Source organism: Cololabis saira, chromosome 10 (genome assembly GCF_033807715.1).
Source record: "Cololabis saira isolate AMF1-May2022 chromosome 10, fColSai1.1, whole genome shotgun sequence".
NCBI classification, from domain to species: Eukaryota; Metazoa; Chordata; class Actinopteri; order Beloniformes; family Belonidae; genus Cololabis; species Cololabis saira.
The window spans coordinates 34,309,388-34,327,993 of NC_084596.1; the positions used below are offsets into that span (position 1 = coordinate 34,309,388).

General features: G+C 41.0%; 1 protein-coding gene across 1 annotated transcript in view; it reads right to left on the reverse strand.

The window, feature by feature from the left end:
* Nucleotides 1-2,333: 2,333 nt before the first annotated feature.
* The window catches only part of LOC133452932 (xenotropic and polytropic retrovirus receptor 1 homolog), a 35,762-nt gene continuing 19,489 nt past the window's right edge, over nucleotides 2,334-18,606 (reverse strand). The window contains exons 3-16 of the mRNA XM_061732696.1: nucleotides 18,208-18,309; nucleotides 17,705-17,928; nucleotides 15,817-15,966; nucleotides 15,608-15,691; nucleotides 14,553-14,634; nucleotides 12,977-13,066; nucleotides 12,665-12,762; nucleotides 12,093-12,272; nucleotides 10,083-10,245; nucleotides 9,786-9,980; nucleotides 6,959-7,122; nucleotides 6,706-6,845; nucleotides 4,953-5,174; nucleotides 2,334-3,555 (exon numbers count right to left, since the gene is read on the reverse strand). Coding sequence (XP_061588680.1) covers nucleotides 3,501-3,555; nucleotides 4,953-5,174; nucleotides 6,706-6,845; nucleotides 6,959-7,122; nucleotides 9,786-9,980; nucleotides 10,083-10,245; nucleotides 12,093-12,272; nucleotides 12,665-12,762; nucleotides 12,977-13,066; nucleotides 14,553-14,634; nucleotides 15,608-15,691; nucleotides 15,817-15,966; nucleotides 17,705-17,928; nucleotides 18,208-18,309 — 1,949 coding nt within the window. The 3' untranslated portion in view covers nucleotides 2,334-3,500. The remainder of the gene's footprint in view (nucleotides 3,556-4,952; nucleotides 5,175-6,705; nucleotides 6,846-6,958; nucleotides 7,123-9,785; nucleotides 9,981-10,082; nucleotides 10,246-12,092; nucleotides 12,273-12,664; nucleotides 12,763-12,976; nucleotides 13,067-14,552; nucleotides 14,635-15,607; nucleotides 15,692-15,816; nucleotides 15,967-17,704; nucleotides 17,929-18,207; nucleotides 18,310-18,606) is intronic.

The window sequence follows — 18,606 nt, forward strand, 5'->3', positions numbered from 1 at the left end:
GTGTGTGTGTGTGTGTGTGTATCACTGTTGGACGTTGCCTCACAGCAGGAAGGTTCACGGTTCAACCCAGCAGATCATGAATAATAACAGGTGGGTCAATATCTAGTGAATCAATGTCAACTGATGAAATTATGAATTCATGTAACTTTGTGGATTACATTAGATTTACCTTTAGGCTCATATTTTGAGCAAGATTAATATATATATGTTTTTAATTTTAATATTTGAAAGCTACTGAGTCTAATGTGCCCATTTAGTAAAGATTCATCCAGATGATTTATCCAGTCGTCACTACACTTTCCGCACATTATCTGCAAACAATACTTGTTTTAAACATAAATTAATTTGGGGATATTCATTTGTGGATGCATTTAAACTTATTCTAATTGTTAGGATTTCATGAAAATTGTTAAAAGCTGAAAGCATTTTCCAACACTGGTGGGCTTTCTCTTTATATTCAAAGTAACTTTGTATGCAGTAAGACACGGAGCCACCCCCTGGTGTTACGGGTAGACTGGAAGTTAAATACAATATACATTCCATTGTTGAGAGGAGACATTGGGGGGGAAATAGGTGGTTTAGCATTCGGGGTCTTATCTGCATCCTGGGGTGGCACCCCAGGTGAGAGAAATAACAAAGGAGATAGAAGTGACACCTTTTGGGGGTGTTACAACCAAAAACGTAATAATGGCCAATAACGTAATAACTGCCAATAACGTAATCATTTTGGCCATTTCAAATGTAATAAGGCCAATAGTGTAATAATGTGCCAATAATGTAATAAAACTTTTGAGCCAATAACGTAATAACTTTTTGCCGATAATGTAATAAGGCATTACATTATTGGCTGGTTATTACGTTATTGGCCTGGTATTAAAAAATTATTACAAAATTATTACATTATCGGCAAAAAGTTATTACATTATTGACTCAAAAGTTTTATTACATTATTGGCACATTATTACACTATTGGCTTTATTACATTTTAAATGGCCAAAATTATTACATTATTGGCAGTTATTACGTTATTGGCCGTTATTACGTTTTTGGTTGTAACAGGGGGTCTTTTTCCGTTCCCTCCACCAATGAAATTCACTTGCAAAGAACATCCTCCTTTTCAGTATAAATTCAACTGGACTCGTGAAAACGGTGTGCATTTCTCTCCGACTCACGCGGTCTGAAAGAAGTGTACCCCGGCCGGAGACAACTGTACCTCCGGCCGGAAAAAAAACCTTGTGCTTGACATGATTAAAAGTTGAATTAACCTGTAATTCTTTCCACTAGTCTTTCTTGATTCACCAGACAAACGAACACGGATATCTTTCATAATCAACCAATGACAATTCACTGAAAGTGGCGGAAGCACTGCAGTGTCAACAGCTCAAGAGCAGCTCAGCTCAAAAATGACAATTTTGTCTATAGGTCTGGTCCTACTTGGACTCATTTGATCTTCTACGTACTGTATGTTATGGTCCCGACAGCAGATCATGCTTCAGCCGTAAACATCTGGCGCTGACACGGGCGATCTCCATGAAATGTCATTAAGCTCATTCACAGGGAATTATAGACACTATTTACCAAAGATGAAATAAATTGGACATTCCCAGAATCCCAGATCCCAGACAGTCTCTGGTCACGGAGAAGCGTGAAAGAAAACGTTCATGAAAAACAAAACATTCGTGAAAGTAAAACAGACTTTCAAAAGGTGGGCCAACTAATCTGGAGATGATAGTGAGGAAAACTACCTTTTTGGTATTTTCTAGTCCTAATTTCTTCAAAAGTAGAACACCAATTAAATATAAGGGTTTGGCCCAAAGTTACTTTTTGGCTGTTAGTTTTTATTTCTCAAACACGAACACTTGGATCACTATCTACACACAACCAAGATAGACACGAGCTCAAGACACTGGGATACTTAAAAACGCCATAACATAATGGGAAGCAGGATCTATCAAGCTTACACTCATTAAAATATTAAACAATAATTTACGAGAACTCATGAAAACATTTACATCTTTTTGAACTTTAATGTCACGCTGTGAACCTGGAGCTACATCCTGGGCTACGCTGACTGGCGTCTTGCACCATCAGGCAGCTGCATGGTGGGACACAAGTGCATGAGGCGACACTGAGTTTCATACCAAACATTAAAAAATAATTACTAGTATATGAAAATCAACGTTGCAGGATGAAAATGTTTCTTTCAGGCAAGCTTAGCTGGTAAAATCTGGTATTTAAATGAAATGAAATCCTTTTGATTGCGAGTGTGACCCAGCAAGGGGCAGACGGGAGACGTCTCTTCACCGTCATCATCACAGTTCAAGAAACAGACATTTCTCATGATTCAACTCCTTCATCTTCAAGCAGAACTCAATCATGATTTCTGCGGACATGATTGTTTGCATTCATCTTGAACCTACAGTAAATAAGTCCACATGCATTTTGAAGCATATCTCCCTTTGGCGGAAAAACAAATGAACCATCGTACATTCAGGGGGAAAAAGAAAACGTGAAGACATTGAGGATATGTCCCCACATGGTTAGATGAAGTTAGTTCTGTTCATTGTTTCTGAAAAAAGCAACAAAAAAAAGCTAAATGGCTTCTTGACTGCAGTCAGTCCAGCAGCTGTTACGTATGTTTGAACTTTAATCATTTGAGTCATATTTACAGTTATCAACAACGACCGTCTCCCGAGGTTCTCCAAGAGAACCACGGTACTCCGTTCCAGTAGACCTTTCCTACAAAAGTGTTCCTGACCTTTTCGTGTTCCTGAAGCATGAAAAGTGCGAGTAGAAAAAACGTGTGAAAAATAAAAGTGTGAGTTAAGGAGCACGGCGACTGACTGACATTTATTCATCAGCTCAGTCTGCGATTGTCACAACAGAAGAGAACGATCAAGTGGAAACTTTTAAATTATATATTATTGTTGAAGAAAGCTACAAGTTCATTCCATGATTCAAATTAAAAAGGTTACATTAAATCACTTCTTGTGCCAATAGCACATAATATGTTAAAGGCCTCTTTCTAAGATTAACAAGAGGTTGGGACACATGGATAACGGACCGTGGCGACGCTGAAGTTGTTCACATCTCTCTGTTGGGGCGGGGGGTATGTGGCACTGAAAAACAGCAGGAACGCTTCATGCCACATCGGTTTTGGTCCGTTTAGTTGTTCATGCTGAGGCTTTGAGAAGACCCAAAGGGAAGGCTGTGCACTAGATGCCGTTAAAGAGTCCACTGCTGGCTGACTGTCATGGAGAGGCTTTCACTGACCACTTGGGCAAGGTAGTTTAAGTGATGAGCCCAAAAAGTGAGCGCTCCTCTCTGGAAATGACTCAGAAATCCAAGCGGAGGCTCATGCATGGAGAAAATAATACGAGTTCAATGCTCTTCCTTGGTTGAGAGTTCCAACGCCCGTTCGCTGGGTGATTCCTCCTTTAGGAGGCGGAGTTTCCTCCTTTGAACAGATTCTGAACCCAGGCGAGGGGCGTGGCCTGATGTCAGGAGTCGTCGTCGGTGTCCTCTATCAAGACCTTGGTGTCACGGGTCTTTGACCTGGAGAGGGGGAGGAACAGAAGGTGTTTACAGGCTCATTTCTTACATAAAACATAAAACTCCTCTATGGTTTCTACTATCAGCCTCCTTGTCCCCTGCGACACACAGACAGGCTGGATGTTGAAGGGTCAATTCCTTGCAACAGTGCTGACAAAACCAAACTGGATTTAAGTGTTTGACAGTTTGATGTCCGCGGTGCAAACGTGTAAATCTAAATGTTTGTGTCTAATTATGCACCCGGATCCTCGTCACCTGAGCCAAACTGTAGTATGAAGAGAAACACACGCGCAAGCAACCCTGCCATGAAAGTGGGGAAATAATCTGCCTGGTCAGGAGATCCAAGTCCCGCCTGTACATCTATTTTGACGACGTGTCAGATGAGCTGAATGTTTAACGTCAACAGACAGCTCAGCCTAGACGTCGACTCGAGTACAGATGTGGGAGGAGTCACAGTCGCAGGCTGACAAAGACAAGGGTGGAGGCGTTACAACGGCTCAGTCCAAGTCCAAACTTAAACCCAGGTGAAATGCTTTGGCCTCGACCTTCAGAACATTATGATCAATAGCAAATATCTGGACAGAGAAGCAGAGTTGAAGTGCAAAGAAGACGGAGCCAAAACAACGTTTAGTTACACAGCTTCCGCATTTTGGCTTTGAACCTGTTATAGAATTTTATATAAATCTTTTTTTTTTATATACTTTTTATTTTGTCATTTTCAAGTTACACAGAGAGGAAAGAGAAAAAAATAATAATAACTAAAATAAAAAATGATAGTAACAATCATAGCATAACTACCTGGGGGAGATGTAATATTTTGGCATTCTTTTCTTTCCCTTCTTTAAGGGCATGGCTGGGATTTGACCTTAGATGTAGACAATTTTTTCCACTTTTGAGCAAAATCCCTTCCTCTAATTCTCAAACAAAAAGTAAATTTTTCCATGGCATATATTTCTTCAACAATGTCGAGCCATTGTCTCAGTCCTGGGGGAATGCTTCTCATCCAGAGTCTTGTCAGGGCCTTCTTAGCTGCAACAGTCAATATTTTGAAAAGGTAGATGTCTCTCTTTCCAATTACTTCAACAGGCATAAGTCCCAGATACACAGTCCTTGGGTCTTTAGGTATTCTCAGATTTAGAATTTCCTCCATTGTTTGGACAACATTATGCCAGAATAATTGTACTTTTGAACATGTCCAAAAGATATGAGAATGATTGGCTACTACATGATCACACCCTCGCCAACAATTCTGTTGCTGTTGTATTTGAATATAAATCATTTTTAATGTTCATCAAGACTGTATTCTCCTAAATTTAAGGGCTGGTGAAAGCAACATCCTACCCTACATTATCATCCGGGTCATTTGGATGTCAGAACGTTAGAGCCGGCTCATCACTCACTGTGAGGCCAGTCGGGGCCTGCGTAGACTCATGCTGTAGCTCCTCTTCCAGCTCTTCTTGCCTTGCCGGTTCCTGACCCCGTCCTCCTGGTCCATCATCTGCTCCAGCAGAGTCTGGTCGTCAGCGTTGAGCGGAGCCACACTGATGTCTCTGACGGCCCTGAACTCACCACAGTTGTTCAGATGTTCGTTCTCCAGACGGAAAAAGTTCCACACAAATCGCCTAAAAAAAGGGACAAAACACCAACTGTTCATGGCTTTCACTCAAACCTGTTTTCCAGGCTTTATTTCCATTATTTGATCTATAAACCTAATTTGGAAAAAAACTGTGATCATAAGAAGAAAAGAAAAAAAAGGGATTCTTTGCAGACAGTATGAACTACAGCAGTAATTCATGTTTCACACCTATTTGCATTTCAAGCTTTCCACCCATTTAAAAAATCACTGCATCACTTTTGTCCAAGACTGCAGGCGAGAACTCTGTCCTCCCTAAGCAACGTCTGAATATTGTGTACACAACGGTCTGTTGCTGAAAAGTCCCTGCAAAAGATTTCCTCCTGAAGGCAGCATCCATTAAAAATCTCATTGTAATGTCTGTATCACAAATGTGTAAATGACCTTTGCTAGAGTCGCTGATTAAATCCGATACAATCACAAACTCTGGTCTTTGGACTTGCTCCTAACAACAGTTTGATTGATCCTTCTGATTGATCCTGATTAATCTGACCACAACACAAATTACCAGTGACAGTCCTCTCCACATGCCTCCATGTCTACTGATGTTGATGCTGCCTCTGTACAAGATAAACATCACACCTCTTGTTTTTTTACAGGAAAGGTTTCTGTGGTATTTGTGAATATAACTCTATAATGTGGTACATGACAAAGAAGTAGGACTGTTTGGGAGTCCGGCAGTGACGCCATGTGGCGGAGATGTGAAATGCAGCCTCGGTCTCTTGCCTCCCTCAGTGTTGATTCAGTTCAGAGAGACTTACAGGTAAAGAGGCAGTTTAGCACATGTTACACACATACAGGTGTACTGCCACTTGTTGCCTCTGCATGTTGATAAATGAGGAGGTAAAGGACATCCCGTCTCCGCCAGAGTCTCTAACCAGAATCTAAGTCCATACTGCTGCCGACCAGCATTAGTTAATGTGGCGAACTGTTCCCACGATGACAACTGTGATCCTCAAAGACTCAGCTGTTTTAGAAATGCAACATATTCTACCTGTACAAACTGATTTTGCCAAAATATGGTTTGTATGTGAACAACTGCACAATCTGCAGTATGCAGAAAACAGCAAGGCACGTGCTTATTGCATTTGACAGTGTAAACCTATATTGTAGGGGGGTATTACAGCCGAAACTGTCGTGCATGAACATGTGGTTTGAAGTTTTCAACATAAAATCTTCCATGGAAACTGCCTTCATACCAAATCGCCTCCTACATCACTGAATTGTGCCTGTATACACTTAGTTATCAGTGTATACTGAGTAGTATTGCATGCATAAGATGCAAAAATAGACACACATTAAAATATAAAATGAAGTTAAAGTGGAGAAAAAAACACCTTAAATGTCTTTGGTTCATACTAACTGCAAAGAAACATAAGAATCAGTATCTTTTTTTAAATTGTACTGATTGTTTTATTGTTTTTTCCGGGGGCTAAACAATCATGAAAAACAGGGGAATAAGAAAAGACTGAGAATATAATACAGAGAGAACATTTTTGAAACATGAAGACTTTGTTTACCTAAAGACCTCCAGGGGAGCCAAGACTGTAGCTAGTATGTCAGAAATGCCATGAAAATCAGTTAGTGTGGTGAGGGTGGTAGTTAAAATCCATGCAAAACGCAAGAGCACATCCTCCACTATGGCACTGTAGTAATACGCCTGGAGGAGAGAGAATATGAACACAAATAATACAGCCATCCGCACATCATTACATGACAGTTTAAGATCTCAAGGACTAAAAGTGTCCGTCTAGAGTTCATCTAGAGGAATACCTTGTGTGGGTAAACTATCTCCTCCCTCAGGAAGGTATTTTCTCCTGCATTGCGGTCAAATAGGCCCCAGTCCATCTTTAGATCCCAGATTAGTGTGTAACATGAGCTGACTACTGAACAGCCAACATACAAATAGAAGAAAATCTGGCTTTCATGAGGAGAGTCTGAGGAGGTAAAGAGAGGGCATATCCGGTTAGACTGTAGTCAAGACAGTTGCCTGATCATACAAAAAATATCAATCAACTTAACACAGTTATTCATTCATTCACCTATGAATACGTGTATTTATTGCAAGGGTTTTCCAGTAATCCGGGTTTGGCTGCTTCAGGAAGAATGTGGACCTTTTTTCTTAGATTACATTAGAAATTCCCATCTTAAAGTGTATTCATCTCCTGTTCAATAGACGAATGACCTTCAACGTGTCTCTGTTCTCTAGAGCGACTCATTTCCAAAGCCTGCCACCAGAGGAGCTTTTATGTCCTGCTTCTTTTTTTATATATACTGTTTTCTAGGATGCATTTAGTGTTATATAAACATGCTACCAGCTATAAAATCTGGGCACACGCAGACGGACAAACGAACCAGCAGACGCATGCACGGGCGCAGACAGTGCTGTGCAAAAGTCTTAGGCCACCCCTAGCTCTGTTTTGTCAAACTTGGAGGATTAACTTTTATTTTGCTGTCTATTCAAGTCACATACTTAAGCATGCAACTTAAAGAATGACATCACAATGAAGAGAATGACAAACATCTGAATGGGACATTGTCCTAAAGGACATAAATGTTCAATAGTTACGAGATAAATGTGTGCTTGGCTCTGAGTGAAGTCACACTGGACAATTGTGTCATTTTTATCTGAACAGTGTGGGGTTTCATTTCATTTCACTACATTTTCTCTCTGTGTCATTTACTTACCATCAACTCTGTGCTTTTGAACACACTTGAGGTTTATAACAAGTTATTTGTCAACAAATAAATTAAAACATTCATTAAAATAATTAAAACAATGATGAAACAACAAAACTAGGGATGGCCTAATTTTCAGTTAGCAGTTTTAGTTTCTTTTTAGTTTAAAAGATAAAAACAAACAAGCAAACTTAGCTTCTCAGAGTGTGACAAGCATTTAATCTGTTCAGCTTATTGTCTGTTTTCAATAGCACAAGTACAGAAACCTAGTTGCAGATCATTTAGTGTAAACAAGGTTTTTTATCTGCTGCATTGATGTAAACTTTCCTGAGCAAAAACAGGATGAAAGACATAAATGTCCACTTGATAAGAGTCTCCGGGTTTCAAAATGATCATGGTCCAAAGTAGACCACGTCCTGCGTCACACGCGAGGGGCACCGGTCATGTGTGGCTGTGTGTGAACGGGCTCTCTGGCGTTTAGTCAGGATGTTGCTCGTGACACAAGAACAAAGATGTCTTCCAAGGCGTAGTGCGCCATACAGATAAATGTTGATGATAAATGTTGACGATCTCAACCCCAGAGAGTATGCTCTTCAGTAAACGAAGACGAAACCCCCACAAAACCCCCAGAAACCCCTCCGAGGGGATCACGACTCGGGACTAATGTAAACAGAGGTGAACGGGTTGTTTCTAGACCTGTGTTGAAAAAAATCGATTTCCCAATTCTAAATCGATTCTCATATTAATTCCTAAAAATCGATTCATATGTCTAAAGATCGATTTTTTAAAAATGTTTTTGGTTTGTTTTTTTTTTTAATTATTTTTTTTATTTTATTTATTTATGTTTTTTTTTTTTTTCATCATTACATTACAACTTTTGGTTATTTTTTTCTTTATCCCCAAAAAAGGAATGTTTTGTTGGACACGAGAATAACTGGTGCCATGTTTTTGCCTTTAAATATGTTTAAAGGTATGAAAACATTAAAGTGTTATAATTGCATAAATTGTCTATATTTCATTACTTTATATACTGTCTTGGGGTTACATTTGCAAAAAATGCTAAAAACCAAATGCTCAAAAACTAAAAACCAAAATACAATACAAAGGGTGTTTGGTGATGACAAGACGAGGATGTCTGCAATCTCCTAATCCACAGCCGGCTGCTAAAATGACTGACCGCGACTTTGCAACTAAACTCGGGTCATTAAATGGAAGAACCTCTGATAGAAGTCAGCAAACACAACTGAGAGACAGATGGAGACTGCTGGTCATGTTTGTGCAACACGATGCAGATCCTCCACCCGCTACATCTCCTGCATCAGCTTCTGATGTTGGTGGAGCCGGAGAGGCCGACCAACCAAACATCGGGCTGTCGTGTTACATAGTAGATAGTACCACTCAATAACACCTCCCCAGTCATCTTTTCCCCTCAACTTGATATTAGACCGGAGAGGCAATAAGTTGCCTCACGTTTACACCGACTATCGCGCGTTTAATACGCGTCCATCTTCTAGGGTAGTTAGCGGGCTCTAATCTGAAAACGACATTACAACGTGACGGCGTCCAGGAGCGCCAAACATTAGGAATTGACTGTAAGTGTCAGGTTATGGTGAGATTTACAATTACGTCACTTTGCCCAAAAATATTTGAACCCATGAAAAACAGAGGTACTTTTCTTAAAACGGTCAGTGCCTCATTTTTCTTCTTTGACTGATTGTTTTATTTCAAACCCTTTGTGGTTAAGTATGAATACAAACTCTGAGACACATAAACAACACTGATTTAATTTAAAACCAACAGAGTAGCATTTTAGTAAAGGAGAAACAACCTAATGATTAAACACACTCAGAGAAAGAGACATCAGAGATGCCCATGAACCTAAAGACGTTTGAATCAGAACCAGAGCGGTGGGTCGCTTTACCTTTGTGTGTACTGTAGAGGGCGGAGAACGTGACCACGAAGAAGGAAGTGGAGTATTTCCCAGCATTGACCAGATGAGGAAAGGCTCGCTTGGTGTCACGGTAACGTCGCAGACATTGGACGAATCGGAACCACGCAGGCAGACACTTTATCACGGCGCGGATGCCGTAGGAGTAGGAGTTACACACATCTTTACCTGGACAGGGGGACATGGAAACCGTCAGTCATCAGTTTTCTAAACTTAAAATAAAAAACACATTCAGTAATTTGACTTCTTGTTTTTATCTTGCGGTCGCACCTCTGCTGATGAGTCCGTTATGTTTTCTCCAGTCGAGCTCGAAACTGTAGAAACAGATCATGTACTCCAGATCCATCAGAACCACGACCAGAGAGTTCAGCTGGTCGGCCAGCCAGAAGTCGGCAAATCCAACACGATGAAACGGAGCCGTCACCACTCGAAACTGCGGAGAGAGTCAGGTACGCTTGTGACTTTACATTCACAACAAATCACAGGTCCACGAGACACCAAAACATGAGTTATCTTTCAAAATCTTATTGGAGAAATCCTTTTTTTCAAGCTTGATGAATCAAATAAACGATTGATCAACAATTAATTTCAATCATTAAATTCATTAATGAATATAAAAACATTCTACAGTCATCAGTCTGTTTAATTGAACTTGTGTTGTAACAGATTAGACAGCTGCAAAAGAAAAAAAGCTAAACAAGGACTTCTTAGATCTGCAGACCGTTTACGTAAGTAAAGAAGTGACATTTAGAAACCGCGGCAGCTTGATTATCGTCATGGGGTTGGAGCGTCAACGAACCCTCAGTTATCTGGACAAAGCAGGCAGCACTGAAGATCGTGCTGTTTGATTTCTCCAGTACATTTAATACAATTCAGCGTGCTTTACTAGGTATGAAACACAAGAAGACACAGGTGGATGCTCTACACAATTTCCTCAATTACTCAATACCAAAGAAACAGGCCTCAGTTTGGGAGACTGTATGGTTGTGTCTGAACAATTCTTCTTCTCTTTGCTTTCTTAAACTTAATCTTCAATTATTAGAAGAATCTCATAACCACAATTGTTCTCCATTGTTCTAGTATTTGTGCTGGTCTGCCCCCTCCTTTTCTCCTCTGTACATGTTTGCAGGCCAGAGCTTCAGGAGCTGCATCCTGACCTGCAGCCCCCTCTGACCCCTCAGTGTCTGTGTCTACACCTGTTTATACAGTCGTCTCTGTTGTCCACCAACTAACCTGGTATCAGTCATGTGAACATAGAACTCTTAGTTCTCCAGCTAACGGATAATCAATACTTAGATATGTTGTCTTATGTACCTTTGACAACATATCTGTGTCCCCCCTCTCTCTGTTCTTCATTCTCTTTCCTGCTTTACCTGGCTGATCTTCAGCAGGAGGGTCCCCCCTTATGATCCAGGTCCTGATCAAGGTTTCTTCCCTCCCAAAGGGCGGTTTTTACCTGCCGTTGTTTATGTAATAATTGCTCGGGGGTCATGTTACGGGTCTCTGGAAAGATCCTAGAGACAACTTGTGTTGTAATAGACGCTATATAAATAAAATGTAATTGAATTGATCAGCTGGTGGTCAGCAGCACCACAGGGGTCTGTACTTTCACCACTCCTCTTCATGTCGTACACCTCACACTTCCAGTACAAGTCGGAGTCCTTTCACCTGCAGATACTCAGAGACCGAGTTGCTGCTTGACCCGACACACCAGTACCAAGTGTGATTCAGCATGAAGGACTGTTGTGGCTGAACTATGTTGGAGGTCAAAATCCCTGTTTTAAGTCTCTCTGTTTGACTGCTTCAGCTCTAGTGTTCATTTGGGGCGGTGGGGTTACATCCATCACAACCATCACACATATACCACATCCATCACTGTCTTCTGAAGTCGCGTACTTCACCATCTGTGATTTTAGTCCCTTGACAGATTCAGTCTCAGGTCTCAGTGAAGTTTGTTAAATCAGACTATCAAGAGGGCTGTTGAAGGACCAGTCACTCTCACTCTCATATATGCACAAGAAAAAAACCTTACATCCGTCCAACGTCAAATTGCATATAAAAGAAACTGTTCTTTTTGTCAAGCTTGGCACTAACCCCCCATATATCTGCAGAGAGTTGCAGAAAAGTTTAAAAAAAAAAAGACTCACTGAAGGAGACACAATGACAAAAAAAAAAGCTAGCTTCACCATATACTTCACCATATATACCATATATTTGCACACAGCGAACAGTTACGTCAGTTCAGAGATTGCTATCCACTTCGAAACAGTGTGACGTTACCAGGAGTTTCAGCAGCCAGAAGCGTGACTTGTAGTAACAGGTCTTTAAGGGGTTGATGAGAAACAGCAGGAAGAAGCCGTAGAGAACGAGTGGGTTGGCCTGCATCGGTACTAGGATGCTGTCACTGAAGAGACACGACAGCAGGCTGACGCACCACAGCACCCCCAACAGGCCTGCAATCTGCAGACAGAATGATTCAATCAGTGTCCATTAGCTTAATGCCCTTTCATGGTAAAGATTGTACTTCCATGTTCTTTCATGGCCATCACCCTTGACTTGGCTTTCCATCCACAGCCCGAACATTCACACCCAATACATGTCATACCCTGTACACTTAGTTTGGGGTATTACTTATATATTACACATATAGTTTCTTATTATATACTGTATTTCTTTATAGGTGGTAGTCTGTGCCTTTGACTATATTGCTACAACAGTGCTATTTACAAAGTTGGCATTCCTAAAAATTAATCCATCCATCCATCCCTCCATCCCTCCATCCATTCATCCATTCATCCATCCATCAGGACAAAGGGACATCATCTTATTGAGGAATATTTGTGTTTTCTGACCTCAAACAGATGCTGGTGAGAGAGGTTGTTTCTGGGATTCAGTTCAAATATGAGCACATGATTAACTCCTGCTTGTCTCCAGCCGTAAGTGTTAATCCCTGAAAAACAAAGGAGGAAGTGAGGACAGAGAACCAGCACAGCTGACATGGCTATTTCAAGACATTTTTCCAACTGTATCACCGTGAAGCAACATCAGTTTTTCCAGTTATTCAAGAAAATCTTCCGTCTGAATCTAATATATGGAAAGTTAGCTACTAATACAGCACCCAAGCACATGATCGTGTGTGTGTGTGTGTGTGTGTTTGCATATACCTAAAAGGAAGAGGAATTCTATCAACAGGAAGCCTCCCCTGTAGATCCTGACCATCGGCCAGACATCTGAATTAGGAAGCACCACAGCCCCTGTGGAGATAGACATCGTGATAGTCAGGGCTGAGAGTAGATCTGATCGACTTTCTGACTTTCCTGTTTAATATGTTTTAAAAATTAAATTAAAAAAACATCTGGAACATCCAGTCATCATTGTAGTCCAGCTTCTCGGTAGTCCTCTAGTTACAGGCAGCTACATATTTTGTTCTGTCAATCAGCAGCAAGTGGAAGATGCTTGTTGCTCTGTTTTTCATCTTTAAATTGCATCCTTTGTTGTGTAATTTATATACCTAATTATGGTAAGAAGCTGCTGTGTAACCAAGTCAGCAATGATTCACGTAGAGGGAGTTTAACAAAACTGGCAACGTAATGAGTTTTCACCACTTTCTTGCTCGACACACGTAAACAAGAACATGTTAAGCAACGTTTGGTGATTTCACAACACCCGTTTTACCTCGTTTGCTTCAGGCCTTCCAACGGTGCAATGTAACTTGCAGACTGGCACGACATTACTGTCCAGTTTTATTCTGTGTGGAGTTTAATTTGTCTACCAAGCTCGCTCGAAGAACTTGTGCATAACAATGTCATGATGGAAAAAAACTAAATCCAGCTGGTACACTTCTGAATTTTTGTTACGATTTCTTTCTTCATCTGCTGATTAGTTTATGTAGTCAGACTTAAAATAGACACCGAAAACATATGCAAACAAAGTTATATTTGGCCTGTCTGAGCCCCATAACTGTGCTTAAATGACCACATCAGAAGATTAGCAAGTCCAGCACCCATCAGTTTATAAATTGTATGTTTGGATCAAGATATTTGTAACTCCTGATATGCTTTGCTGTATTTGCACTCACTGCAGACAAGGTAACAAAACATGTCAGGTGTGTCACCAGAGCTGGACAGGATCAACAGAAGTCCCTGGGAACTCTTAGCCCCATCGAGACCATTCAAAAGGACCATTGTCTTCAAATAACATCTTGAGACAGTTAACTTGTCATTTTCTCTGAACTTATCATCCACTTCCACAGCTTTGAACGTGACCGTCACACCCCAAAAAATAATGGGTGAGTCCAAGCACTCCAAGCTTAAGGGACAATGCTTGGGGGGGGTTTGTGAAACACGTGTCACCAAAGCCTCCGAACTGGAAATGCAGTGACAGAAGCTAGTGCTCGTGGGAACGATCACAAAAAGGGGCACAAAATTAAGAGGTAACCTAAAACAACTTGGGTGGGGGGGTGTTCCTGGGGGGAGGGGGGGTACAGCAAGCAGCTGTTGTAATCATTGCATCAATTTAAGCAATTGCAACTTTGCTCAAGTTCAGTTTGGGACAAGCCACACCAGCCTCCTGATTCATTTACCCCGTGAAACTGACTGGTGCAACATGACTGATAGTCAGAAAATAAATGTTTCTGCCATGTGGACTATAGAATTCCAGGAAGTAAAAAAATAAAGTCACTATATTTTTATAAATATCGCTGTGTCATTGCATATTTAGAGACGTGCGTGTGAATAATACCTGCAATGACCACAGTGACTATTAAGACGAGGAAAACTCCGCAGTAAAGTCCCACTCTGAAGGTCGTCCACGCAGGAGCCGGCTGGGAACACACAAATGCAAAGTATGAACAACAAGCAATACGGAAATGTTAATGTGCTCCTTTGAGAAACTCAGTTATCACACAAACACACACATATATGTACAATTATACACACACATATATTTTAATTGTTTACATCACAGGCTGATGTTGAGCAGTATGATGAGAGATAAAGTAATAAGGTCCCTCATAGAGGGAATGCGCATGATGTCACAGATGCGACTTCACAGCGGGTTACGCCCACTGAGTGGCAGAAAGACTGAGTGGCAGAAAGACTGAGTGGCAGAAAGACTGAGTGGCAGCGTAAACTTTCAGTTTGAGCAACTCGAAAACATCTAAAATGGCAAAGAGCTGTTGTGCGATCGACTGTACTCATAGATTTAGCAAGAAATTGGAGTTATAGTTTTACAGACTGCCGAAAAATAAGCTTAAGAGAGACAAATGGATCGCTGCAATTCACAGAAACAACTGGATTCCAGGCACCGAAACGTGGATTTGAGGCTCCCATTTTGTATCAGGTAATGTTGGATTTTTGGGTAGCTAACGTTAAACGGTCAAGTTCGGTGTCCTCATCACTTTAATTTCGCCAACAAATCCTGCCTTGAAGTCGGACCAAGTACGCCTTCAAGCTTTTCTTCGTGTATTTCCCCGGCGTAGAAATTAAGTATATAAATATCAGGAAACTCGATTCGTGGTCAAATATTAATGTCCGTGGACCACTGGTTCTTCGGGTAACTGTACGGGTCACTGTCAAGTCCAACTGCCTTTAATTTAAGCCCATAATCGGCTGTTATCCCGTCTTCTCCACTAGTTGCAGCAATTTCTGCTGATGTTTTGCCACTCAGTGCGAGTAAGGGAGCGTGGTCCAGTGGGGAAGTGAAATCAATGCAGACCCTCTATTGACAGAAATACTTCAAGGAGGACAAGTAATTAACAATCTAAACAGTAGCAGCGAGTCAAGTGTGCAACTGACTTGTGCAGCTCCCAGTGGAGGAACCCTGAGCCTCTTCATGGCCTTCTGCCTGTCACCCCCCTCCAGCTCTGTTGTGACCAATGCCTACAGGAGACGGGAGGAAAGAGGAAAATATAATCACGTTGCAGGAGTAAGTTTTCTTTCTTAACTGTCAGCCGTGTGTGTGTGTGTGTGTGTGTGTGTGTGTGTGTGTGTGTGTGTGTGTGTACCTCGGTCTCAGAGATGAGTTGTGTGATTTTCTTGCATGTGTAAAACGGAGCGACTTCAACATGAGCCACTCTCCAGTCTGCCCCTCTCGACGTTTCCAAAATCTTGTCATGTTTTTTGAGGATTTTCCTGAAACCCGTGAAGTTCAGGTTCTGCAAGGCAAATACAGCGGGAGGACAACTATTTAGCACCTTGTTTTAAGGTCTAAAAAATGCCTCGACTTGCCTCCACCCAAACAACACTAGTGTGTGGAATATGCAGGAATTGTTGTATATCATTTTCTGTGGCTCAAGAAGGAAAGCATAGACAGGTGTAATATTTCTTACTCAGATATTTACATCTATGCCAGTATTGAGCAAGAAAATGTCTGAAGGAATTTGTCTGGATCTTTTTCCTGAGGACTGTGAGATTCTGATTCATCGTGTGTCTGTACTTGCTCTTCCTAGGGCTTACACAAATCCTGCAGAATCCTGGTTTGCAACCATTAGCAATAATAACAACACCACTAATATTTACAACAAAAACATGGCATCAATACGCTTGAGCCATCTAACCCACTCCCAAGCCAGCTGAGATATCCAGGGCCTCCTCAAGTTTTAACATGTGTGCAGCATCTCCCCAGGGAGCCTCCAGCCAAATGTCAAAACCTCCTCAACTGGCTCTTCTTGATTTGGAGGCGCAGCAATTCCACTCAGTCTTTCCCAAATAATGGAGTGTAAAGCAACATTAGCATATAAATACATGGCTAAAAAAATTAGATGAAGCAAAATAATGAGAACAACCCCAAGTATTTGGTGTGCAGGAAGAGCAACAACAGGTGATGTGTCTAATGCACAGACGGGTATCATCATAGGGCTGGACGATGTGGGCAGAATTTATATCACAATACATTTCTTAATTTTGACTGACGCAATATAACTCTGATAGCGATGTTGACAATATGAAAACCACGAAAAAATGACCATGAATGCCCACAAAAGGGCAATGATACCAACAGTCCTCAAGAATGTAATTGTTCAAATAAATCAATGCTTTTTTAGATTCATAACATTACTATTAAACAAAGACACTCCTGGAGACCATCAATATTATCTGTCTGTATCAAATTTTAACTTAATTTTTAAGTGAATGAAGCGCCTTTCTGAAAGCCTTCATATGCCCAAAAACTCACTAAAAGTTTGCACACTCAGATCAGGTGCTGCATAAAATTCCGTATTTAATGGGTGGACAGCATGGGTGTGCAGAAATGGGCTTGTTAGTGCCAGCGCCAGATTTCTGGACGAGGCCCGACATATGCTTTCACCTACATCGAGGGATAATGTGACTTTTGTATCAGACTAAGTCTCTTGTACCCATGCTCCAACTCGCACAGAAAGTCCACCATTTGAAATAGAATATGTAATTTTTCCTGAATTCTGGTCATTTCGGGGCCTCATACTTTAACAAACCCCTCCTAGAGATTTGATCAGATTAAATCAAAACTTTCTTTGTACAATCTATAAACATGGCCGATGCTATATTGGGAAGTTTAAAGCTTCCTAAAACCAGAATGAAAGATCATGGCCATGATCCTGCTGTAAAATCGTGATATGCCATAGCACCCCCCCCGTCCCACAACTTTGCTACATCTTCTTACATTTGGCGAGGAAAAAAAGACCGTAAATGCAGAACTTCTGAGGTAAGAATTATTGGTTAAAAGGTGTAACTCAAAATAATTAATTCATTAATTAATTCATAATAAGTAATTCATAGTCCTTTCTTCTAATTGACCAACAACAAACTTCCTTAGCTCAAGTGAAATAAAATGACTCTTCTCAATATGGAGAGTGGAATATTTCTTCAAGAGGGTGTCAGTGTTGAGCTGAAGTATGTATAGGGGTCGACACGCACCTGGTAGTTTTGTAACAGTATGAGACTGAGGTAGAACTCAGAAAAGGCCAGCTGGAGGTCCTTTATGTTTCTGTGTTTGCATCTTTCCTGCTGTGAAAGTGCAAACACCGTCTTCCTCCTTCTCAGGCCCCTCCCATTGGCCAAGCTCTCCCTCTGAGCATCGAGTGACGACTGCAGTTCATTTTGCAGGGTGGCAAATCGCCTCTGAGCCTCAGCCAGCTTTTCTGAAAGGAGATTAGGAAGAAGATGGTACATAAAACACTGAAAGCAATAGCAGAATAAAAAGAAAAAAAAACAGTGTGGGTATTTGTTACATTTAAATGATTAATGTTTTCACACTAGTTTGGTTTTGGGGGCCAAAAAGTTCAGAAAACAGCAGTCTAGTGATTTAAACTGAATCAATCACACCAGAGCTCCTCTGGATCAAAATAAACCTTTGAGCACTCCCCCAGCGTATAGTCCAGAGCTGTGTGCAGAGCCATGGGAACAGGTAGAGCAATTACCTGAATAGAAAGTGTTGATTTTGGCAAGCTCTTTTTCACATGTCTGGAAGAACTTCTCCTCAAACTTGGCATAGTACCTCTTGACTGTGTCCTCATCTGTGACTGCAATGAAAGACAAGTTGTTATGACGGTGAGTAGCGTTTAATAATCCAACAAATCTGTATGTGTGAAAAAGGAAGAGAGAACAAGATAAATAAATAAATAAATAAATAAAAAGGTAGAGTGAGAGGTCCAGTCAAAGTAAGCCAGTCTCTGTGTGTTTATGTGAGATGGATTAAAGCAGCAACGCTCTGTCCTGCTCCAACCAGCAGGGGGAGCAGCTGCTTCTGCTGTTGTCTTCTGGTTACACAATGTATTTCTGAACAAATTAATTAATTACTTCCCAATCTAACCATGACA